The sequence below is a fragment of the Tribolium castaneum genome, chromosome 4 (assembly GCF_031307605.1).
Source record: "Tribolium castaneum strain GA2 chromosome 4, icTriCast1.1, whole genome shotgun sequence".
In the NCBI taxonomy this organism is placed as follows: Eukaryota; Metazoa; Arthropoda; class Insecta; order Coleoptera; family Tenebrionidae; genus Tribolium; species Tribolium castaneum.
This window is the reverse complement of record NC_087397.1, coordinates 5509017-5531912: the sequence shown is the minus strand read 5'-3', so window position 1 is coordinate 5531912 and position 22896 is coordinate 5509017. Positions and strand designations below refer to the sequence as shown.

The 22896-nt window shown below is 36.3% G+C and overlaps 1 protein-coding gene across 4 annotated transcripts in view; it reads left to right on the top strand.

Moving 5' to 3' along the window:
- The first annotated feature begins 477 nt into the window (after positions 1 to 477).
- LOC662036 (lachesin) overlaps positions 478 to 22896 on the top strand; it is a 53885-nt gene continuing 31466 nt past the window's right edge. For 2 of the 4 annotated variants that reach the window (XM_015985390.2, XM_001815423.4), the window contains exons 1-2: positions 480 to 730; positions 7750 to 7848. In XM_015985390.2, coding sequence (XP_015840876.1) covers positions 7779 to 7848 — 70 coding nt within the window. In that variant the 5' untranslated portion in view covers positions 480 to 730; positions 7750 to 7778. Of the gene's footprint in view, positions 731 to 6896; positions 7011 to 7749; positions 7849 to 22896 lie in introns of all 4 variants that reach the window. The other 2 variants (XM_015985389.2, XM_064356321.1) reach the window with 2 other exon arrangements.

The window sequence follows — 22896 nt, the reverse complement described above, 5'->3', positions numbered from 1 at the left end:
CAGTGCAAAAAATGCATTCCCAAACATTTAACATTAACTAATTACGAATTGCATTAAATTTTCAATATATTATCGATGTGGTGGTGTTGACTGTTTGAGTCAAATGAATCCGGATTCGAATCCAGTGAACACAAGACTTCGATCCAAATCCTAAGTTGATGACAGGTTATTGATAATTCTAAGATATATTTTGCTTAAAATTTTGTGTCAGTACGGGTTCCAACTAGATATCTTCGTATGTTTGCGTTTTCAGTAAATTTTATTATCAAGTGAAGCTTTGATCCTCATCACCAAGTGTGTTTCTCTTGTATTATCTGGAGTCCATTCGTCAATAGGTCTTTGAGATCTTTGTGCATCCCGTTGGTCTTTAGACCTCCGTTGCAGCGTCAAGCTTGCATCCTTCGGGAAGTTATCCTGAGTTATCCTGCGAGTCCTTGTCCTGCGCTGCCGCAGGAGTGGGGGCTCGTCCCGGGCGCAGCCGTTCGTCCCACAGTCTGTAGCGCGCTCTCGCGGCTGATGCTTCTTCTTGGGACAAGATTTGACGCGTGTTTAGCATCCGTCGTGATTGATGATGATGGCCGGCATGTTCCTGGACGTGTCCTCCAGCTGGGTTACTATGTGAATGGATTTTTCCGAGCTTGGGACGAGTTTGTGCGATTTTAAAATGTGCGACCTTACGGATATAGGAGACTTTCACACTCACATTGACACTTCTTAAGGAATTGCTAAAGTAATTGTCACTGCATGTTTTCGTTTTTCTCCGTTCCGATCCCTCAAAGAGTTGAAAGCGAGAACGTGGATTAATTCCCACTGTGCACACTTTTATTAGATTTGTGTCTGTGGCTTTCTGATTTATTGGCAATACGTTCAAGTCATATAATCCATCACAGAAAGGACGATTAGTTACTCTTGGGCAAAACAGATAAAACTCATTGTTTTGCTTTTGGCAAAGATATTTGTAAAAAATTGTTATTCGATGTTTTCACAACTTTGCCAGAAGTTACCATCTTTCGGCAATATATTATGCTAAAAGTTGTTTATTTCCGTTAACTATCCCGGCGGAATAGTGTGTTTTGAAGAATTGGTTGCATTTCTTATCGAACTCAAATTTTTTAAGTTTGTTTTACAAAACTGTTGTGGGGTTTTAAAACTTTTGAACGTTTGTTTCAGTGATAAAAGGGTTTTTAAATTATTCTGAAAGTTGTTGGTTTTTAAGTGAGATGAGTTTTAATGAAGAAACTTTGAACTTAAATATGCGTGGCGTATAAATATTGAATGCAGGAAGCATTAGTGGCGAAGCCGGAACAATGCAAATAATTAAAATGATTTTGTTCTAGTTGTTGATGCGGAAATATAGACCAACTCCGGATAAAAATCAATATGTTTTATTGTTATTGTTGTTAATTTTGCACAATAAAATTTGTATGCTGCTCAATCACATACGACTTTGTCATTTAACAACTCAAATTAAATTATAAAAATGGTGGAGGCGCCGGGATTAAATTTTCTATCAATAATTTATAAATATTTCATTGTTGAACTGAATGTTTAATTTTTGCTAATTAATGAAACTTTGCTTTTGTTGTTACAAATATCTGCTTTGATTTTTCACCAATTTTGCAGGCTAATACCGAGAATTATTGATTTTGTTCCAGTTTTGAGCTAATCACAATTTAATTACATAGTTTGAACGTAAAATTAATTACAAATTTATTTGATTTGAAGTTGAAAAATGTTGCAGATGAAAAATTTGTTTAATTATAAATGCAAACTTTTATTAAGTATGAAAACGTGGCGACCTTTCGAGTGGATTTATAATTTAAGTTTCTATTTTTACGGGAAAATATCTTACATAGTTGCCATTCGTGACGTTATCAAGTTTTGTACTTTCAGTGCACGCCATGTCAGCGACAATTGTGTTGACGTTGTAATTGTAGTTGTTTTTAATTGAGTGTAATTTGAAGCAAGTTTTAATTTGAGAGTGGTCTGATTTATGTTTGATGAATTTTGAATAAAAAATGCACTTTTACATTAGGGTAATAAAAGCTCGCGCGCTGAAACCATTTCTGTTATCCATCATCTTCACTGTGCACGAGTTTTGAAATTTTAAAACGTAGTGTTTTACAGGTTGCCTCAAATGTATATTTTCTCTAATATAAAATATAATAAAATCCGAAAATAGAAACGTAATTGAACGACAACAAAGTCTCTGCATTGCAGACGGTTGTTGCAATTTCACTTGATTAAAATATAGTCCAAGGGTGAAAAAGGGCAGCAACGTTGTAAAAGAACTCGTGTCTTAAAATAATTAAACTCGTTTACAAAGAAAATAAGGTTAAAGTCTAATTTATGTATTTATTCGCGATCTATCCCACGCCATACTACAATGTACCCATCTGAACTCCCTATTAACTTGCAAATGTATATAAATTGATTTTCTGATTAACGTAAATTTCTATTTCCGTTTCTTTAATTGAGAATTTCCCCCAGAAGGGGAGCGCATCAAGACTCTTACGTGATACGTATTCGGTATCTCTGCGTATACTGAATAATTTAATTTCGGTTATTGATCAAGACGTTTCCGAGTTTATTTTTAATTCCAAATAAAGCAGTTCCTCCCATTGGAAAAAATCGTTTTGATTGCTTCTTCAACAAGGTAATATCGCCGACAATAAGTAACATAAATCTTCTCAAAGCGCTGTACTCCAAGATCTGGTTACGACGTCTGTTAAATTTAACGAGAGCATAAATCCATAAATACCATTGTTATAACCTTGGCAACGATTGACCTTAAAGAGAAGACAACTTCGGATGGAATTACTTCACTGGCGAGTTATATTACTCGTTACAGCGTACCCGAGCTTAAATGAATGTTCTGATAGCCACTGGACTTTCGCTGGCCTGATGAGTCCTTGATAAAAACTAACTTTGGGGCAATATTGCCCCCAACCAAGAATTTACAGACAGAATCCGCTCTTCAGACCGCTGCAATCTGCCAAAATTTCTGTCAGCGCTTTCGGCCTTACCAACTTAACAAGATTAAAAATACTCTCAACGAGTCTTCACTATTTTTTTAACACCAAAAAAACCACATGTTTAAATTTACATTTCATTGTCAGAGAATGATTTTTTTTAATTTTCCACAATTTTATTTCTGATTTTTTACAATGTTTTTTTACTACATTTTTATTAAAGTGGCACAATGGGTGCGGCACATTTATTACTTTAGCCAGTTTCCAGTTTAGGTGCTGGCTAAAAATGGTGGATGCGCCGGGCAAAATATTTAATTTTAAAATTAAATTCCTAATTTATTTGAAATAATCTTGCGTTTACTAAAAATTTTAGTTTAGAATAGCTGTGTAGGTTTGAAAAAATTGGAACAGTTTTAATTTTTGCGAAAATGGGTGTGTTTATTGTGCTTTATTTGTGAAAGCTATCCTTATTTGTCAGTTTCAGACCGAAAGAAATAAAGGAAGCATCTCTGATCGATTTTGACAGTCATCGATTTTTATTGTTATTCGTAAAGTTCGTGTTGAATTTCAATGAGTCTGCAAAAGCGTCTACTCCGGAAAACTTTCTCTATTATATGCTTTACGGGTTATTGCACAATTACAGTATCTCAAATAAGAATATAATAAATACAGAATCACCTTAATAGCTTTGCGGATTTCGGTAATAAATAACACGGCTTTGGGAAGTTTTAATGGCCTATTATTGGTTCTAACTTGTTTATTCAATTTGGATTTATCCAAAGTTTCTTCCCGGTTTTTGCACTTGTAATTACTTGTATGTTTGGAGGCGAGAGCAATATATCACCCCAGTGTACATCTTGTTCGATAAAAAGTCTCACTCTAGACCGGTAAATCATAATTTAGTCGTGTGTGTGAAGATGCGGTCTGCAATTTCCTCGTGATAAAATATGTGTCAACTTTGTAAAATGAAATGTGAACTGCTGCCATTTATTTTGATAATGTCCATAAGTAAGTGTAACGTACGATGTCCGCTTAAGATTGAAAAGTTGCTCCCTTTCTTCGCTTTTTCAAATTAGCGAGGCAATGGAGCAATTCGCTATAAAATCACCAATTCTTACAAATGTTTTACGATCGGAAACTGTAAAAGGAATTCGCCGAAATGGAAAGGTTGTGTGCACAAGGATGCGGAAGCAGCTTATTATGTTATGCAAAGCAGAATTATTTGCATGTAATGTATTAAGGCAGTTCATTTTCCTCAAGCCCCGATAAGATATATAAGCATTTTTCCAATCTTTGCAAACCAAGCGCCTTTTAAAGCGTCTTTCAATCAATCCTTGCGAATTTATAACACACCTGCCTGGAGCACTAATACCAGGCCCCAAAAACAACAAGGTGTGATTTATTGACGAAAGAATTTTTTGATTGTCATAACTCACGATAAGATTAGTCTTTAACGAACTGGAAACTTGAGATAAGACCGAGCAAAGTTTATTCCGTTTGATTTAAAAACTCAAAGGGGACGCACTGTATTTTTAAACTTTTCTCATTTTCGCTCACCATGTGATTGTCACGAATTCAATATGTAAATTAATGACCTTTGACATTGCTTCATAATCCGAGCTTTGGTGCTGTAATTGAAAATGTATTCTTTAACATGAGCACACGTTATCGCGCGTTATTAAATTATCAAATTATGTAAGCTTACCCAGACACGAGCTCGCTACATAAATTATTTCAGAGATGTGATAAAACTCGATAAAACTGAGAAAATATCGAACACTTTATTTCCTATGCTGTAAAACCAGAGAAATAAAGTGCCAGCTATTCCGAACTTCCGGAATCGCGTACGATGTACTAGCGGAAGTACAAATGATTTGGAAATGGAAACTAATCACGAATTGCTGGTGCCACAAGATTTTTTTCCAAAAAATACAAATATTTGTGAATAAAATTACTTTCAGAATCGGTGTAAGGCGTTTCGTTTCAATTTTGAAGTGCGCTAAAGTGAGTTATTGTCACCGCTTTATGTCTAAGCTTAAACAATTCAATTGTACTTTCATTTCCATTAAAGTTGCTTCAAACACGCTTAATCATTGTTCTCCAAGAACAGTAATAGAAAATAAGTAAAAGCGTCTAACAGTTTAGAAATAATGACTCTTTCTTACCAAAGCACATAAACGTGAAATACGGCGTAATGAAGCAAATTAGAGCACACAATTAATTTAGGAACTTTTGTTTAAATAAATTTGAGGCAAAAAGTTGAAAAATGTGAGCTAAAATTCGGTTGTTAAATGTGACACTTCTCGAGAAAAGATGCCTTGCTGAGAGATCACAAATCGACTTGCGCCGGATCTCGGAGTTCGCCTTTTATTTTTGGCAAACCATTAATATGAAGGGGTGAAAAATTTCACTCATCAATCATATCAGACCGGAATATGAACCGAAATTTATTTTTGAGTGGAAGTGTGTCTATCGATTTTCGGGAAATTGTGCTCTCTCTTGTCTGAGATATTAAATTTCAATTTTTGGGCGGTGTGTATAAAACCCTTCGCGGGCACCTTGCATGCATATAAAAGTATATTTAAAATTTTACGGGCTGAAAATACTACATAGAAAAGGTTTCTTGTGCTTTTCGCGGGATTAAGTAAGCTTTTCCCGTCGTTATTTTTTATTTATTGGAGCTTAATTCCTACAATAAATTCGGGTTTTTTAATTTTCGGGAGTTATTATTATTTGGAGAGAAAGTAATCCGGGTCGAGGTCGATGTAAATGAAGGTAACAGACAAAACATTGATTAAGTCTCTCGTCTTGTAAACCTAATTAGGTTTCTTTGCTAGCATTCCCGAGTAATCTTCTCGGTATTTTGTTTTATGAGCAAAACATCAAACAGTGAAAGTCAAAAATTTTAAGACTGTGTTTTTGGGATTAATCCTGTTTATAGCTCTCGGTTAATTGAAAAATTTTATTTGATGGAAAGGACGGAATCTGCCAATCATATGTCACATATTTCGTTTGTGAATTTAAAGCCAACACAAATGGGAAATTTGTTTTATGTTCCCTCATAAAGTTCATACTTCAATAAGTCCTGTCTGATGAATGTGCACAAAGCTAATAAACTGATTTTACTGGTTGTATTTAGTGACAATTTCTGCCGCTGATGAAATAAATTTAAAACTTTTCCACGCATAACTGTTTCATTTTGCAAATAACTCGACGTGAACTTTATAAAGAAAAAGGGAAACTCAAAACGTTACAGATTTATCGAATGCTGGAAATTGTTTCAACTGTTCTGAACTTGGGAACACGAAATTCTCTAATGTGATGAAACTTCTGAAATTGAAATCACAGTCGAAATCACGTCGATTATTCCCCCGTTCCAAAATTTTCAAGAAACAATAAACATTTACCAAGAAACAAGAAACTACATTCCGATTCGCCAAAAAACCAAGATTATTTTACGAGAAAATATGACCGAGCAAATAAACACGTTTGTATCAAAACACACATTCATAAAAGTCTATCATGAAATAGCTGTTTCAGCTTTATTCCTCAACAAATAGGAAAGTGTGTTGCATTTTATATTATCCAGAAAACAGTCTTAATAAAACGCTTCGAGATTAAATCTGCTCCAGCACGAATGTAATTTTATTTTATTTATGGCACAATTGCCCCCATTAAAATTTTATTTCGCTGACCACTACTGGAAAAATTAAATGTGTTCCGAAACATGTAAATTGAAGAGGAAAATTAAATATTGTTGGTTGGTAGTAATTGAACAAATTGTCAACAACAGGATTTTAGTTTATTTAGCAATGCAAAAATGCACTGATACGTAGTTTCCATCAATCGAATTGCCGTTGAATAAATTTGGGGGAAGCGGTGAGGTAAGCACAATTCTCAAATAAATTCTTCATTCAATTTCAGTTAAGCTGAACAGTCGAGTCGAGATAACGGAAGATGTGTGAGCTGTACAAGTATATGTTTGGAAACAGGCAAATGGTTATCGATCAGATCCTTGAATAAGGTGCAGACAGAGCAGTAAGTCACGGATTGGCCTATTCTATATTTTATTATCCGTGCAAATCGCCAGAGAGATCGAATTCCGCTCCGACATTAGTTATGAAATATTCCGATTTTATTTATTTTTTATGGCTCCGACCCGATTCGGAGGTAATTCATTTTTAAAGCGGACACTCGCCGGAATTAGAATAATGGAACGTGTGGGTCACAGACACGCTACAAAAATATTTCACGCTTAAGACGATTTGCACCGAGAGTAATTCTGAGAATTCCGGCCGTATTAGGCGGTTTTGTCTTGCCTCAATGGCATAATCGCATAGCATTTATATTAGCGAGTAGCAGTTTGGCTTAATTCATACGAATTGCAAGTTATAATGGCGCTGGTTGGTCATGTATATGATGCAAAATATCTCAGCTGGCTTTCATGGCCCGGCGTAATGCCCAATGTGGATGGAGTATTTATCACCCCTTTTCCAAAAAAACCCGTTAAAATAAACACCAGAATTTGTGCACATGAGGGGATTATTTAACTGGAATTTTTATTGCCCATTTAACTCTAACGCGAAATGTGTACACTTTTTTAAAGCCAAACAAGAAAATGCTAATGAGAAGACCCACTTTATGTCAGCAATCGTAAAAGATAAAAATTGCTTTATGTGCCAGGTGCTATTTTAAAATTATCTCGAAACGGAGAACGAATTTATTGCGAGAGTGGCCCTAATGGAGGCGACTTTTTACAGATTGTTTCTTTTTGCAGATTTCGACGAGATCAAGGAACTTTGCAACATGCACAGCAGGAGCGGCGTGTGGGAAGCCCCGTTCCTACTCCTGCTTTCATCTTTCTTCAGCGTTTACGGTACGTTCACTTTGCTCAATTAAATCTACGTTCAAATAGTCAGACGGAGCTAAACAGCAGCCACCAACAAAACGATTTTTCCAAGACAATACAAAACGACAAAATGTCTCATTCAAATTAATTTAAAAACAATAAAAGTGCGTTAAATAAAAAAGCTCTTAAGAAATAAAATGCCTGATTTTTTTTTCAAATTTAAACATTAATTTTCGCATAAAGTTAACTTTTCTTGACTAATTATTTTGGATTTAAATATTGGGTGTAAATATTTCTGATGGTCGTTTGCATTAAATTTATGTGAACAATTTGTTTTAAACGTAATGGTTTACAAAATTCGCCAATTATCTAATTTGGGCACGAAATGCATTTTCGGTGTCGTAAATTTTATTTTGATGGAATTAATGATTTTCGGTTGGTGGTTGTGTGAGTTAATTTGGTAATAAAGTTCGTGCGAGGCATACTTGTAAGGCACCGAATCTGTACAAAAAACATCATCTGGTGAAGTTATTTAGTAAAGTTAATAACGTTAAACGAGGGTGAAATTTTTTGCGGAAATTTCCGGCTCCGTTATTCCCGAAAATTCATTATCGAAGATAGGATCTAGCACGCATTTCAATAATTTGTGTAAAGTTGTAAAGTTTGTGCGGCTTGTAGATGAAATTTCGTATGTATGGTAAGATTGGTTGTATCACAAATCGCATAAATATTGCTGTTGTTCAGTTTGCGTTCGAAAATTACCTTTTACCATCAGATAAAAGCAAACAGAGTCGCTTACAAATTTGATTCCGTCTTCTCAATTCGCTCTTGCATTACTTCTATTGTTCTGTTGAGCATTTCCGTCTCCACTGTAGGAAATTTATTCTAAAGTGTAGTTTACAACATCCTGTTAATTGCGTTGTTGGTGCGGCCGACTTTACATCAAGCCTTGAAACACAATGCATTTGGGGTTTTCTGCGCAAGAAGTGTAACCGACGACTTACGGGTTACTTACTTATTACATGTTAGATTGTTGTCTCAAAATTAACACAACTTAAATTGCTTCGACCACCGGAAATGGACTCGGCGAAACAACCCGACACTAAATTAGAGCAAACAAGAACGGATTCGCCAAATTGGATGTTTTTAATTTCAATTTGGAGGTAGAGGATAATGCTTTTGCCGCATATGAAAATTCGGCCTCTTGAGAACGACACGGGAATAGTAATTAAACTTTTTCGTGACTTTTGCGACTCAATTCGTGAGACTTGAATTTTATTCCAACAGACGTTATTAAAATACAAGGGGCATGGAAACCTGTTGTGAACCCTAATACGACTTGTTTAATTTTATTTCTAAATTACTTTAGCTCAAAATTTATTGGACTACATAAATTTACATATTTTTACGTTATCCAATCTCAGATCAAGCATTTTCACCTTATGAATACACAACGCATATTTGCATTACTTTCAGCTCAAACTGTCTAAATCACTTTCTGGGTTAGTTCGATTCATTTAACTTGAGGTTTAGTTAAATACATTAGGTCGGAACACATGTAATCTGCTTTAGTTTTAATCGAATTAATCTTAAAAGCAGGATCAACTATTTCGATTTGTAAATTAAATGAGTCTTGGATACATTTTTAACTCGGGTCAGGGCCGAATTTAATTTGCGAATCGTTTGACCGTTACTTCGACACAAAGTGACAGAATCAGGACTCGAATGAATTTTATTCCAGTTTCAATCTTTTATTTTCTACTTCGTGCTAATATTCTTTCTGTCGGCAGTAATTTCTATTGTGCTTTGTTTTTCTCTCACAGTGCAGACGCGGGTAACTCTCATTAAAATTACATGTAGAGATAATGCAGTTTTTGTTGTTTGTGTTGAAAAGGTTAACAACCGCTTCTGTGTTAGCGAAATTGCTAGAGAATTAGGTTTAACTTGGGTGTAATTTTAATTAGATTCTATGGTTATACAGCGGTTTCTCTTCGTTGTCCTATTTAGCTTCGAAATTATACATTAAATATAAACAAACGTTATCATACACGCTATAAATTTTACTAAACTTATTTTAGTTTTAATCGGGACGCCCGAATTAATCGCGCCCAAAAGTTAAACTGAAAACTACACTTGATATTAAATTACGTTAGTTTGTTGCAAAACCTTAAACAATTGTACTGACCTTTGTATTTAATAAAATTTGGCTGAAAATTTTGTGATACGTTAATCAGAATGACGGATTGGTTTTTAATTAATTTTGTTATTTTTATGAAATGGCTTTGATACCGATTTAATTGGAAAAAATACGATTGAGCGAGATTAAAAATGGTGGATGCGCCGGGATAACTTTTTTGTTACAATTTTTATTATATGCGGTTTTACATAATGTTACAATAACCGTATCTATTTAAACTTGCAATAAAATAAATGTTTATTTTAGAGCTTAATTTTAAAAATTATAGACGATGAAATTTTTGCAGTTAGTTTATCCTCAATTAAAAGTTTAATTAAGAACGGGCTAAGCGGTTTAAAATCAATTAGAGTAAAAAGGAGGATTATGTAAAGGCTTTAATAGTTTGTGAATAAAATTTTGCTTTTGGTAAATTTTTGCTAATATCTCGCATAAGTTTGTTGTTTGTTAATTAGAGTTAGCCGGAGACTTTTCAAGATTTTTGTGTTGATTATTGCGTTAACAAAGACAAACACTACATGAAGTAGACCTCGTCTGATTAAATTTAGCTCCAAATACCCCGCGGCAAACTCACGAAATAAAGTTTGGCGTCGTGTCATACCGACAAAAATTCTTTGAAATCAGTTAAAAGAATAGAACTTTGCTCTCAAAGCTTCACTTTATCCACTATCAGTTTTCGTAAGAAGCCCAACTTCACAATCACAAATTCTTCGCCCTAATTGATCGATTTGTTTCTTTCGGAAACTCGGGGCGTCACTTCCATAAACAACTTTTTCTTTATTAGATCGAAAAAAAAGTTATTGCAAGCATCCGAATAGTTTCCAAAGTCATTGCTTTACGCGCTGCGACGATAAATTGCCGAAGACAGCAATCAGAAATGTGTTAAGTTCGATGTTTGAGCTATTTGTTTATCCGCGGGGGTTTAATATCAAGCCGAGTTTGGAATGAGCTTTGCCGCCCACAGGTAACACATGCAGAGAACGATTTCGAAAACTAAAGCTCCCACCTGATACCGTCTGAGCCCCAAAGCTCCGCCTGATGACGGCCACTAAAGCTCGCCGTTTTTATCTGATTCTAATACCAAACTAATGGAAGTATAATTTTACGAATTTATGGGACTCTACAGTGTTTTTCTCGGCGCAAAAAGTAAACAGGGACAAAAGGGCGAGTCGCACGGTTAATGCACTCTTGTTAGTCTTCTAATGTGTGCCGAGCTTAAAGTTAGGTAAATATTAGCTCAGAACGAAAGCGGGCTTTAGGACCATGTCGGGGTTTATTTGATGTAATGTATCGGCACGCAATATCGACTTTTTATACGATGAGCTGTGATCAGGAGCTGCAAATTGAAATATTTCAGCCTACGGAGGATTTTCCACATCAAAGAGATGGCTGCTTCAAAAGAACGCGGTTCGGTTAACGACGTTAATGCGCGCTGCGTGATTTCTCGGAATTTTCATATAGAAAAGTCTACAGTGTTAATTACAGACGGACCCCGGGGAATCCACTTAAAAACTTTGCGCCGGGAAATAGAAAACCATTTTTATCCTCTGATTCGTTTACTATGACTCAATTTTATCCGGAATTATTATTCAAGCAGCCCAAGCTCCGTGTATTTGAAGTAACTTATTTAAATTTAATTCCATATTATATCTTGAGGACCTAAATTAAACTTGCTCATGGCTGGAAAGCGGCTTTATTGTAAATATTGGACTTGAACGTTTTATCGCTAAAACAGTAACGTGTACAAGGTGTATATTGCTACGTTCACCCAAAGGCTAAATTATACAAGGTGTTCCAACAAAAATTTGTTTAATAAAAACAAACGAAATGGTTCAAACAAACATTTTTCGCTGCATTGCATTTCCCTTTCAAAGCATCAGTTTGTTGAAAGTCGGCATCATATGCAATATCTCCGTTTTGCCCTAGAGACTATTGCTGAGTGCCTTGACGTCCGCAAACCCTTGTCATTTTAATGCGTCTCTAAGTAAATGCCGAAACACTGGCGCGTTGAATTTAGAGTTTTTCTTGACTCTGTTTCGGCAATAATTATCCAACATGGAGCGAGTTCATTGTTTTATTGCAACAAAGCAGGTATGGGTATTTGAGCACGAAGCAGCTGCAATTATCCCGTATTAAATTCTTCCCTAATTAGCTAGACAAAGCGCAGGCAATATTAATAGTACGTGGTAATTATTAATTATTTGCCTTCGTGAATAGAAAGTGTGTAAAATTTTAATTCAAGCCGACATCGGGTTCATTTCCCCCGAGGCCTGGCGTTAAAGTTTTAACAAATTCGAAATTAAAATAATTTCTTGTGTACCAAGTTATGACAAAACATAATGTTTTGTTAGCAAAGTTTGCGACTACTTTACATACGTATACTGCATGTATGCAGTCGGCTACAAAAGTTTAGTGCCATTAAAACTGTTAGCTTTTATTATGCAGAAAGCCAATGCAAGTTTTCAAGTATAAAGAAGGCGAAGTTTTGGGCAAAAGGAGCAAATTTGTTGTCAGAATGGCTCGAGTTTCTATAACTTTGATTTGAGTTTAGAGCCGCTCCTAAATAATCTATCAATTCTCGGGACTCGAACAAATATTATTTTAGTAATGCAACTCGAGAATTCCGTGTTGGGTACTAAACTGATGTTGTTTAGCAGTTGGAGTGCAATTGAGCAAATAAATCGTCGTTTTGCATTAAATTTGCTTTAATAATCAATCAATTAATTGAGCCGCCCGACAATAAAATTGGATTTGGGTTTGTGGGTGGAATTTTTGTCGGTGAAATTCGCGCCGCGATGAAGAAGTATTTAAGTTTTATTATTGTTTCTTATAAAAGCGAGTGAAGTTGTTTGCGCTTCTCTAACTTTGATTCCCAAATGGTGCGTAATACTTCCTTACTTCGGTCGTTTAAACTTGGTGTATTGTTTTAAACAGTCGTGTTTAAGGAAAAATAAAAAGTACTAAACGTTAAACCTTATCACGTCTGTTAAAAATAAAAAACTTCCTGGAGAGGCTTTCTCGTCGTGATAAATTCTTATTTAAGGCGAAGTAAGGCACACACAAAAGAAAATAAAACGTATCGGGCACACCTATTTCGCATATGTTTTATTCAGACGAAATCCCAAGAGGCGCAAGAAGAGGAATGTAAAAAATATGAAAATTTAATCTTATTTAATCTCTTTTTTGGTATTAAATTATTACGGCTTTTAGGAGTTTTGTAAAGAAACGCAGAATAAATCTCGACAAATCCTCTTATTACGAGACAAAACTAGCACAATTAACACACATTTAATTGTCACTTAACTTTTAATTGGAACGTTAAATTCGCGCCGCGATAACTCCATCGATAAGGAATGCAACGCTGATAGGAATTACTTGTAAAAGTTTAAATGAGCGTTTAGAACCCCATCACAGCGGTTCCTTCCGGGTGTTGAAGACTTTTTGTCCAAAATTGATATTTTAAGTTCGCGAGTTAACGAATTTCCGACACACAAACCTACGTTTGTTTGTCATGAAAGGATTAGGACTGGTCGGATTGTGGCTCCGTCTAATAGCCACCTGAATTCCTGGTCGTCCTTCAAGTAATTAAGACAAACGACTCGCTTAATGAAATTTGGAGTTGACTGATAGATGGCATGAGGGTCTCAAGTCCTACTCCAAACATAAAAGTTTTTGATTACATTTTATTAAAAAGTTGACGTTTGATTAAGGAAATTAAACCGCAACTTTTGTCCAAGTTTGCGACTTTATTATAATTTTTGCGGAGAGATGAAGTGGAAGCTCTTCAGAAAAAGCGGAGATTTATAACTATGAATTTATAAAAGATGTGTCGAGATTTATTGTTGTGGCACAAACATAAATAAAGTTGATATTGAGTTAGAATAGAAAACCTAAGGAAAAGTTGTAAGAAAACTATTTATTTACAACTCTTTAGAGTTTTGTCAAAGAGTGATGGCCTATTGGCTCGGCAAAAACTTGCCCCAATGTAAGTTTTGAGCCTTAAGAAAGTGGGATTTTTTCAAGATTGCGTGTACCGGCTAGTTCGCATTTAAAACAATCCCCGAATCGATAAATGATAAATTCATAATGCGCCATAACTGCGGCGATTGTGATTTATGTAAACTTTAAAAGCGTCACGTCGTTGCCATAATTTCCCGTAATTACAAATCACAACAGTCCGTCTAATTAAATCCCTGAAATAAATAAGCTTGGCGGGAAAGGCGCAATTACGGATTGTTTTTTCTCCGTTCCCGATTCGAATTTCAGTGTAAATTGCCGTTTGAATCGGGCATTAAGTCCGCCATAATTTAGGAGCGGTGCGGGAAATTAAGAATAATAGAAACTAGGAGGAAGGGGTGAAGAATCTAAATAGCTCGAAAGCAAGACGGATGGTGCGGAAAATCACTACACTGGTCGCCCTTACGAGATACAATAAATCCAACATCGAGATCTGATCAGAGACGTAAGTCCCGTCGGGGTCAAATGGCCCGGAGAAGACCGCGGATGCGATGGATGTCTTTTCTTACACACGCAGCCCCAGATACTGTAATGGGGAGTAATGAGTCGTGCTGGAACCCCGACGGAACGTTTACTTGCGGCAAATTTCGGGAATAAAATTAGTTTTGAAATTTCACAAACCACAGACCCAAATCTAATGCGTTCCGTGCAATCTTCAGCCGAGGAAAAATGAATCGGACTGATGCAAGACGGATTACGAATGCATAACTCGAGTTTTTGTCGGTTCCTAACATATTTATAAATGTCAAGGGAGATAAAGTATTTACTCGACATATCGTGCTGTTTTCAATTTTATATGAGCTGGCAATGATGACGTCGGCAACCTTCGAGGAAATACACTCCCACGGACTTATTTGTTATTTATGCCAAAGCAGATTTATTTTTTACCTGTCTAAGCACAGGCGAGAAAGCAATAAATTCAATCTTTTTGGCGTCAGTAATTGCTTTTGCTTAATCAGAGTGTTTTGCTGTGACCCCATTTCGAGTTGATTTTTTTCTAAAAAATATCTAACGGCCATTTATCCTTTTCTCTATCTTACCTGCGGCGCAACAAAGAACCAAGCTATCAGTTTTTGAATGGTCGAGGAGGTAAACAAATCGCCATCGTTAATTTTATTTTATCGCCGACATAAAGGGTGGTACTTCCGCCCGGCGTCGGCCAGCTACATTTAAACATAAATCTGCGCCAAAGTTACACAGGATTTAATAATTAATAAGTCATTTCGTGTAAAAAACGCAACATTTTGCTACAAATGAAGCGCATTTGCGCAGTTTACAGCTGGGTTAGTCTGACATAGTAGCTGTATCAAATTTAATGCAGTCTTTATGTAGGATTTGAGCTCGGGAGGAATTAGTGCTCGACGAGAGGTGTAATTAATGTTTCATAATCGAAACTAGTGTCTGCAACAGGAGTTCATTATAGATAATTTACGACGCAATGAAAATATGGTTGTGTGCGAAAACTTTGCGAAAAGTGTCACAAGATTGTTTACGAAGGGTTGACGCCTGGGAAACTTTGCTTGGAGGGTTCATAACTCAGCGTAAAAAATGTTTGAAAAACGCTTACAACAATTGTGATCAGCGGCCCCGTATAAAAAACAATAACATTACCATAAACCAGAGACACGATTAGAGCCTGGGCGTACCCTTCTAATATAAATTCAGGATCGAGCAACGGCGACGGAAACAGGATCGCTAAACGCGGTTTGAGTTTTTTGGGGATTTCTGAGAAAAATGTCGAAGCGCGCGGAATTAGAGGAGATCTACATAGCACAAGACTGGCTCTGATAGATAGCGCTGTGTGAACTGGATGGCCCCAATCCTGAATTATGGACCATTTACACGGCCGCCTACAAATATTCCCATTTCCCGACAATGCGCTACTTTATTTGCACACTCGATAAAATTTCCTACATGTATCGCTAACAAGAGATGAAGTGCTCTCGCCACCTTCGTTTCTATTTCCACTTCTCAAATTCAACGCGAGAAAAATTGCAGCGATTTGTTACGCGAGACTGCGACTCCCAAAATTATTTCAGACGCACCTTCGCGCAAACACGGACGGGGCCGCCAGATAACTGTCAACAACTTGTAAACAACAAGGAACACACAGTGCTTTGATAGTCTCATTAGCTACAAAATTATAAAGCGTTTATCCGGAATTCTTTTAATTGGACTATGAATATGAAGTAGGTACGAAAGTTGGTATTTTTGTTCCGGGATTAAAAAGGAAAAATTTTACGACCGTAACTAGCGCTAATTAAATTAATTAATCCTTTAGCTGCATGGCGCAAAATAGACAAAATCTTGTGTAAGTAAACAGAGCCGTGCACTTTTGGAGAGGCTGAGGAGTCGTCCGTAATTGTTCCTGCTTTGTAAAAACCTTCGTCAGCAGGGTGTGCCGCTTAAATCTGGGAATTCGGCGGAGCCAAATCCAGCAGCACGCCTCTGAACCGTTAATTATGTCGCTTTTATGGCTCGTTTTGTGTTTGAGGGGTCTCGAAACTAATTACTCGACGAAGAGGGACAGGACATAACACACGACTGACAATGCTTCCAAGTCAAGTTGCGCTAAAACCGCAACTTACCAACACAAAAGAAAAATGGTTGCGGAGTTGCGGCTGGGAGTTATTCAACTTCAAATAGATGCAGATTCGTGGGTGGTGCATGGCTTTTTCAAGCCCCTGCAAAAATAGAACAGGAAGTTCTTTCGGTGTAAACAAAGACGAACATTTTGAGACCGATAAAAGTATATCGAAGGGCGCTCTTTGTGCCGCAGTGATGCGTTTTAAAATATAATTTCTCCGTCGTCGAGAATGCGACTGGGGAATGAATAATGTATCTGTCAAAAATCAATAGAACGGTTTAGAAAATTGGAACTATAAGATTGCATTTGAAAGAAATGGGGAGAGGTTTTTAGCGCGCTTTCGCCGAGTAAATAGCCCGAGAGCATTCACGTTTTAATTAAAAAATTGTAAATTTAATCAATGGTATTTATTGCTCTTTTAATCACTCTCTGTAGTTGCTTTAAGGAGGAAATATTGCCGGGAGTTTCCTGCTGTTTTATTTTCAAGACCGTTGTTAACAATTCAATACGAGTCTCGGATAGGCTGAAGAGAGTATTGCATTGAACGAGAAAAATCAACTTTAATCAAGATATACGGTCTTCTCAATATATTTAAAAGTAATCAATAACCAGGAATTGCCTGGAGGATCTAAAAAGTCTTGATTCCTTTAAACCCTATTAAAGCTCGTAAAGCAAGAAAGGATTTATCGCTGAAATGTGGGAAAAATCAAGGCACTAATAAATTCCCCAATAAAATTTTGCCTTGGAACAATTTACCGCCGTTAAACGGGTCACGTGATCAGATTACGTGTTGTAGCTGTATGAGTTCATTCGTACTTCCTGTAAATTCCCCAACTTTCTGTTCTTATGTTTGTCTGAAATTTCGCTTTTGAATTACGAGTCTTTTGCAAGTTCCTGAAACTTTGGTGGGGTTTCATAATTTCAGCGTAATGTGTTTGAGATTTGCAAAATTCATTCAAAATTTACAAACAGACTCGTGCAATTAAAAAGATAACCAGTCAGATCGCGCCACGTCTTAAGTGAGTGAAAATTGCGAAATAAATTTCATAGCCGGAAGAGCGAAACCCAGAAACAAAGGGTTCACCGTCCTCCCTTATTAACAATAATTGGCCCTAATTATACTGCTGCGCTTTCAAAAGGCTATCCTGCAGTCGTCCGCAGCACTCTTCATTCATGATATTTATTGTTTTAATTTTATTTTTAATTTGGTCGCCGATTGTGCTCCCAGAATTTAAAGTGAGCTGCAGAGCTTATCCGCTATAGCCGCCGGCAAAATTACAAAAGAATGGCTGAATATTATCACGGACTATAACGTATATAACTGAATTACACGACATAAAATAAGGGTTGTTTTATAGAGGCTGCTAGGAAGGGTTCCCGCTACTTCGCTAAATTCACACCCTAGATAAGAGATGCGTCATATAAAACCGCGCCACTTCTAATGCGAAAAGATCGTATCCTAACGGCAAAAAACAACAATCAAATAATTGTAATCCGACATTATACAAACATGTTTTTCTTACCAGAATGCTTGCTTTGCAAATATTAGCTTGCGTTTTACGAATCGGGGGAAAAGGTTATATTTTAAGCGTTATCGGATTTGCACTCTCACGGATTATCAACGGCCCTACACAACTTCAGACAAAACTAACAGTTGCCACTTTATTATCACTTGTTCCAAACTTGTAATTTTACACAAGTAAAAAGACTAATAGTACAATAATTTTAGCATCGTTTTAGACTCAACTTTGATAGATAATCACGTTCTTAGCTGAGAAATGTACTTAAACAATCAAAAATTGCAAAATAATGTACTGTAATTCAGTGTTTAATAAATTACACTCAAAAATTTTGGAGTTTTATTTGGCTCCTCACTGATATCCGCCCCCGAGTGCGACCAAGTGCGATTCAGGCAATTTTATTTTCGACATAAATTAGTTTAGAGACACGAACAGCATCTGTTGAAGATTGCTGGTAATAACCAAAGTGTTTTGATGAAGTTGCTAAGTTGTAGCTTTCTGTCACGCGACATGGCACCGCTATTACAAACCTTAACACACTTCGAAAGCAATGAAGAAAAATTCGCTCCACGACGATTTATATTACTTTTTTGACAGTAAAAATTACGTGGGTTATTACGAAAGGTCACGACACTGTTCCACCGGAGCTAGAAGTCCGGGGTAATTTTCGTTTGTAGTGAATGCTAGAAACTTTTGAGATTTGTTTTTAAAAGGAAGTGTTGTGCGCCAGGAAAGTTCGGTGGGTGTTTGAAAGTTGTCATGTGTTGGTTGCAAAGTTACGGTCCGATCGGTCCCGATATAAATGCTTGTCGACGGCTCCTGCAACAACTTAACCTTTTATTGATAAATTTATGACCCGTGCGTCGAAATTCAAACAGAAATTCGCCATAAAACATTTTCTCTTGTACATAAATCAGCGTCGCTGCGTCCAGCATACTAATAAAATCGAAACTATCCGCAATCAAACGTCAATTAAACTTAATTTTGGGCGAAGGAATTTGCTTGTGCAAGCGGAATAAGAATTAGTCGATGCGGTATTTAAAAAATCACCTCCCGAGGAAACTTACACGGAATTTTCTCGACGAGATTGAAATATGCAAGCTGACCTGTTTTATACAAAAGAGCATTCATCACCCTGACAGCCTTAGTTTTAATTTTAAATTGAAAAAGGACTTTAAGGAGGCACACCGTAATTTTTCACAAAGCGCCGCTTTAAGCTATCACCTAACACCTCTCGGCTGTTATTTCACACTTTTTTAGCTTAAATATTTTTTCTAAACCGATTGATTGCTAGAGAAGATTAAGGGCTGCTTGCTCTGACATTTCCCATTCCCTCAGAGATAGAGAGATTAAATGACACGCTCGGTGTAAATTAATGGGTGTAGACGGACAAGAGGGCTTTCCTTGTACAAACTTAATGGAATATTAAGCTATATCAAAGTATCAAGCACGGCTATGTTAAACAATTACAACTTCCATTATATTCTGATCTAGGAACGGCTTAAAACAATGGCCATCATCAACTCTTAACTCCAAAGCAACTAAAACGAATAATGCAGACACGCTCAAACTTGCACAACATCGATAAATTTACCATTTTTTAGTTCAAAATTGTGATAAATTTTGCTCGGTACACATATTTGGAACAATTATTGCGCAAAAACACCGCCTACATATTTAAACGTGAAAATAAATCGAATTACATTTCAGGTTCAAAGCTTTAGTAAAATTATGATTTCAAATTTGATCCAGCGCTGGAATTAATTGGTTTGCAAATCATATCATGCGTGTTTAAATTTAATATTGTGGCAGAAACGTATGTGACAAAATGAAAATATTCAGACGGTCGATTCTGTTTACCTAATAAGACTATGCACGCAATTTTGAAATTTATTAAAATGATTTTACTCAACAAATTGCATGACCGGAGTCGTGCCAATAATGTTCGAACAACTCTTTCCGAGCAAAACGTTTAACGTCAAGAAATATTCGATTCTGGAGAGGTTTGTCCCCAAATTATGCGAAACTGAAAAGATTATTTTTTTAATGAAGTGAGATGTAAAAATTGGCGGATATTTATAGTTAGTAGAATTGTTTTTTCGCTATAAACAATATTTCGAAGCGTGGGTTGCAGTTGAAAAAACAAACAAAGCTTGTTTTTCGACCAAACTATTGCTGCTGGTGTTCCCTGGAGTATTTCAGTGCAGCGCTGGAAGTTGTGAGTTAGCAAACACGAATCGAGCATATTGGTTAAGAATAACCAAGACATTTTGTTTGGGCAAAAAACAGTATGCGAGGAATTTAGCGCCATCAAAAGTTATGAAATGGGTATTCACATGCGTGGAATTTTTAATATTTTACCTTTGAGGCCGCATATTCCCATTTGTATGTAGATTTAAAATTCCCCAATAAAAAAATCTGTTAAATTTCTCTAAAACACGGCGTTTTATTTACTTAAACCCATAGTCTAATTTAAAAGTCAAAAATCGGTGTCACACACGCGGTTATTATTTTGTTCTCCGCCTCTTTAATTCAACACAGGATAACACAACCTGTCAGCAACACAAAATGCTTAGAATACTGAAAATATTCCCTTCATAAACGGCCTGTTATCCTCATTTATGTCGGGATTGTTGGGGTCGAAATTAATATTGGCACAACGAGCTCAGGGGGTAATTATGCGGAGGTTTCAATTTCGTTTTTATTTCGTGTTCGTTCCCTTTTTATTTATTGATCGGCCAAATCATAAACGTAATAAAGGCATTACAAATAACCGCGAGCACTAGAATCCTTCTGATAAATCTATGCCGGAAAGGAAAATATTTATCCGACATTTCGTAAAACGAAACAACAAATAAATCAAACAATGTCGCCGAAAATAAAACTCTCATTTCGCACAGTGACAAACGCACGAGACAGCTCACCGACCTCTGAATTGCATTTGTTTAGAATAAAAGGTTTCACTGTTTAATATCTAGTTTTCAAGCCCGCATTCGGTGTTAGCGCTTGCTTTGTTGGAGAATAATTAGGCCCCCCTTAAATAAATCTGCCTACTAAGATACGTATAACGGGCCAAAACCAAATAGTGTTACACTACAAGTTTGTTTCACTTGTTATACAGTTTGCTGAGGTAATATTGATCATTGGAGAGAGGTCATTTATAAACTTGATTATACTAACAGTTTCTTAGTTTCGGAGTTCTGACAGCAAACTTTCCCGCACCGTGTTTTATAAAGGTACTAAAAATTATTTTCACAAAACTTTACTCATTAACGAACTTCTTTCACATTACAAAATTGGAAATCGTTTACTCTGTATTATTCCTATAAATTAACTTTCTATTTAAGGACCGATATTGCTTCAGTAAGTTTTTGTAGCGAAGCGGATCGTATAAATTATAGAGGTGTTTGATGGGTAATAAAGTGGATGACAGGTAAATTAGTATTTTGTTGCATTTATTGTGACAGGCTTTGAGGGCATTACGAATTAATTAATTGCAGCTCTGGCCGAAATTAATTCGACTAAACAAAATGAAAAATGTCTGAGATGGATTTATGGGCATTTTGCAATTTAAATCCGTTTAATGCGGCTCTCAAAGTAGGTGTTTTCAGTAGATAATGTCATTATTTCACTGATGATTGCAAAATAAAAAACACGGTGTTGGCTTTTGGCACGTTTCACTTTAACTCATTTCGTGTCTGTATTTAGCTTTTGCGCGAAAATGAAATCCGGTTAAAAGCTGAATCGAGCTTGTGAGCGTGAAAAAAAATGGAAAGTCTCTCAGTTCCAATTAATTTTTTGATGATTAAGGCTTTGATGGCTTTAGCATTTTTCAGCGCGGTGAGTTATTTACTTGTCAGTGTTTCTAGCAAGTCGCGAGCAATTGTGGATGTTTTATCGATTTCCGGCAGTGTACAAAATGTATAATGTTGGTCGTTTACAAGTCATAAAATTTAATGCGCGATATTTCCACGTATAAATTCGGTTTTATGCGGTCCTAGTTGGCGCGGCCCACTTCTCTGATGCACCATGTATGATCAAGTCGGCTGGGGATAAACAATTCCCATAAAGTGAAACAATTGCTGCGAATCTCCATTAGCCTCGCCGACTCTGATGATGTATGAAATATATGTGTAGATAATGGCGGCCCTCAATCCACCAGAATGCAATATGCATGACTGCCATGATTTACGACCTTTCATTCGAGCTGATGCTGATCGCCATTGTGAAAAGCTTATGTCGCCATTCTCTTCTGTTATTGGTCTGTTATAATTTTCTGCCCGGCTCTAAACAAATCCTGATGACCGCAACGCTTTGACAAATTGAATTCGCAAATTGATTTTTTTCAACAACACATCGGAAGTGCTCGCCACTATCACGTGACGCAAATACACATTCAAATTCACTTATGTAATATGTATCACGACTATTTGCATATCACATATCTACAGGATTTCGTTTGACGTACAAATGTTTAATTTATCTCGATTTCTACCAACGTATTAATGACGCGGCTCGACGTAAAACCGTCAACCATTCAACCATTTTCTCGGTCTCTTGTCAAGACTATTTAAGTTAGTTAGGAGATAAAAATACTAAAAGTCGCAAATCTACTGCTGTTTTTAGTATGTTTACCTCCAAACTAGTCAAAACAATTCTGAATTCAAAAATTCGGTTTCAAGTTCGTTGAATGGACGACTACAATCCAGAAAACTGCCACAAGTCAGAGGTAATGAAAGATTTTATGACGAGAGTAA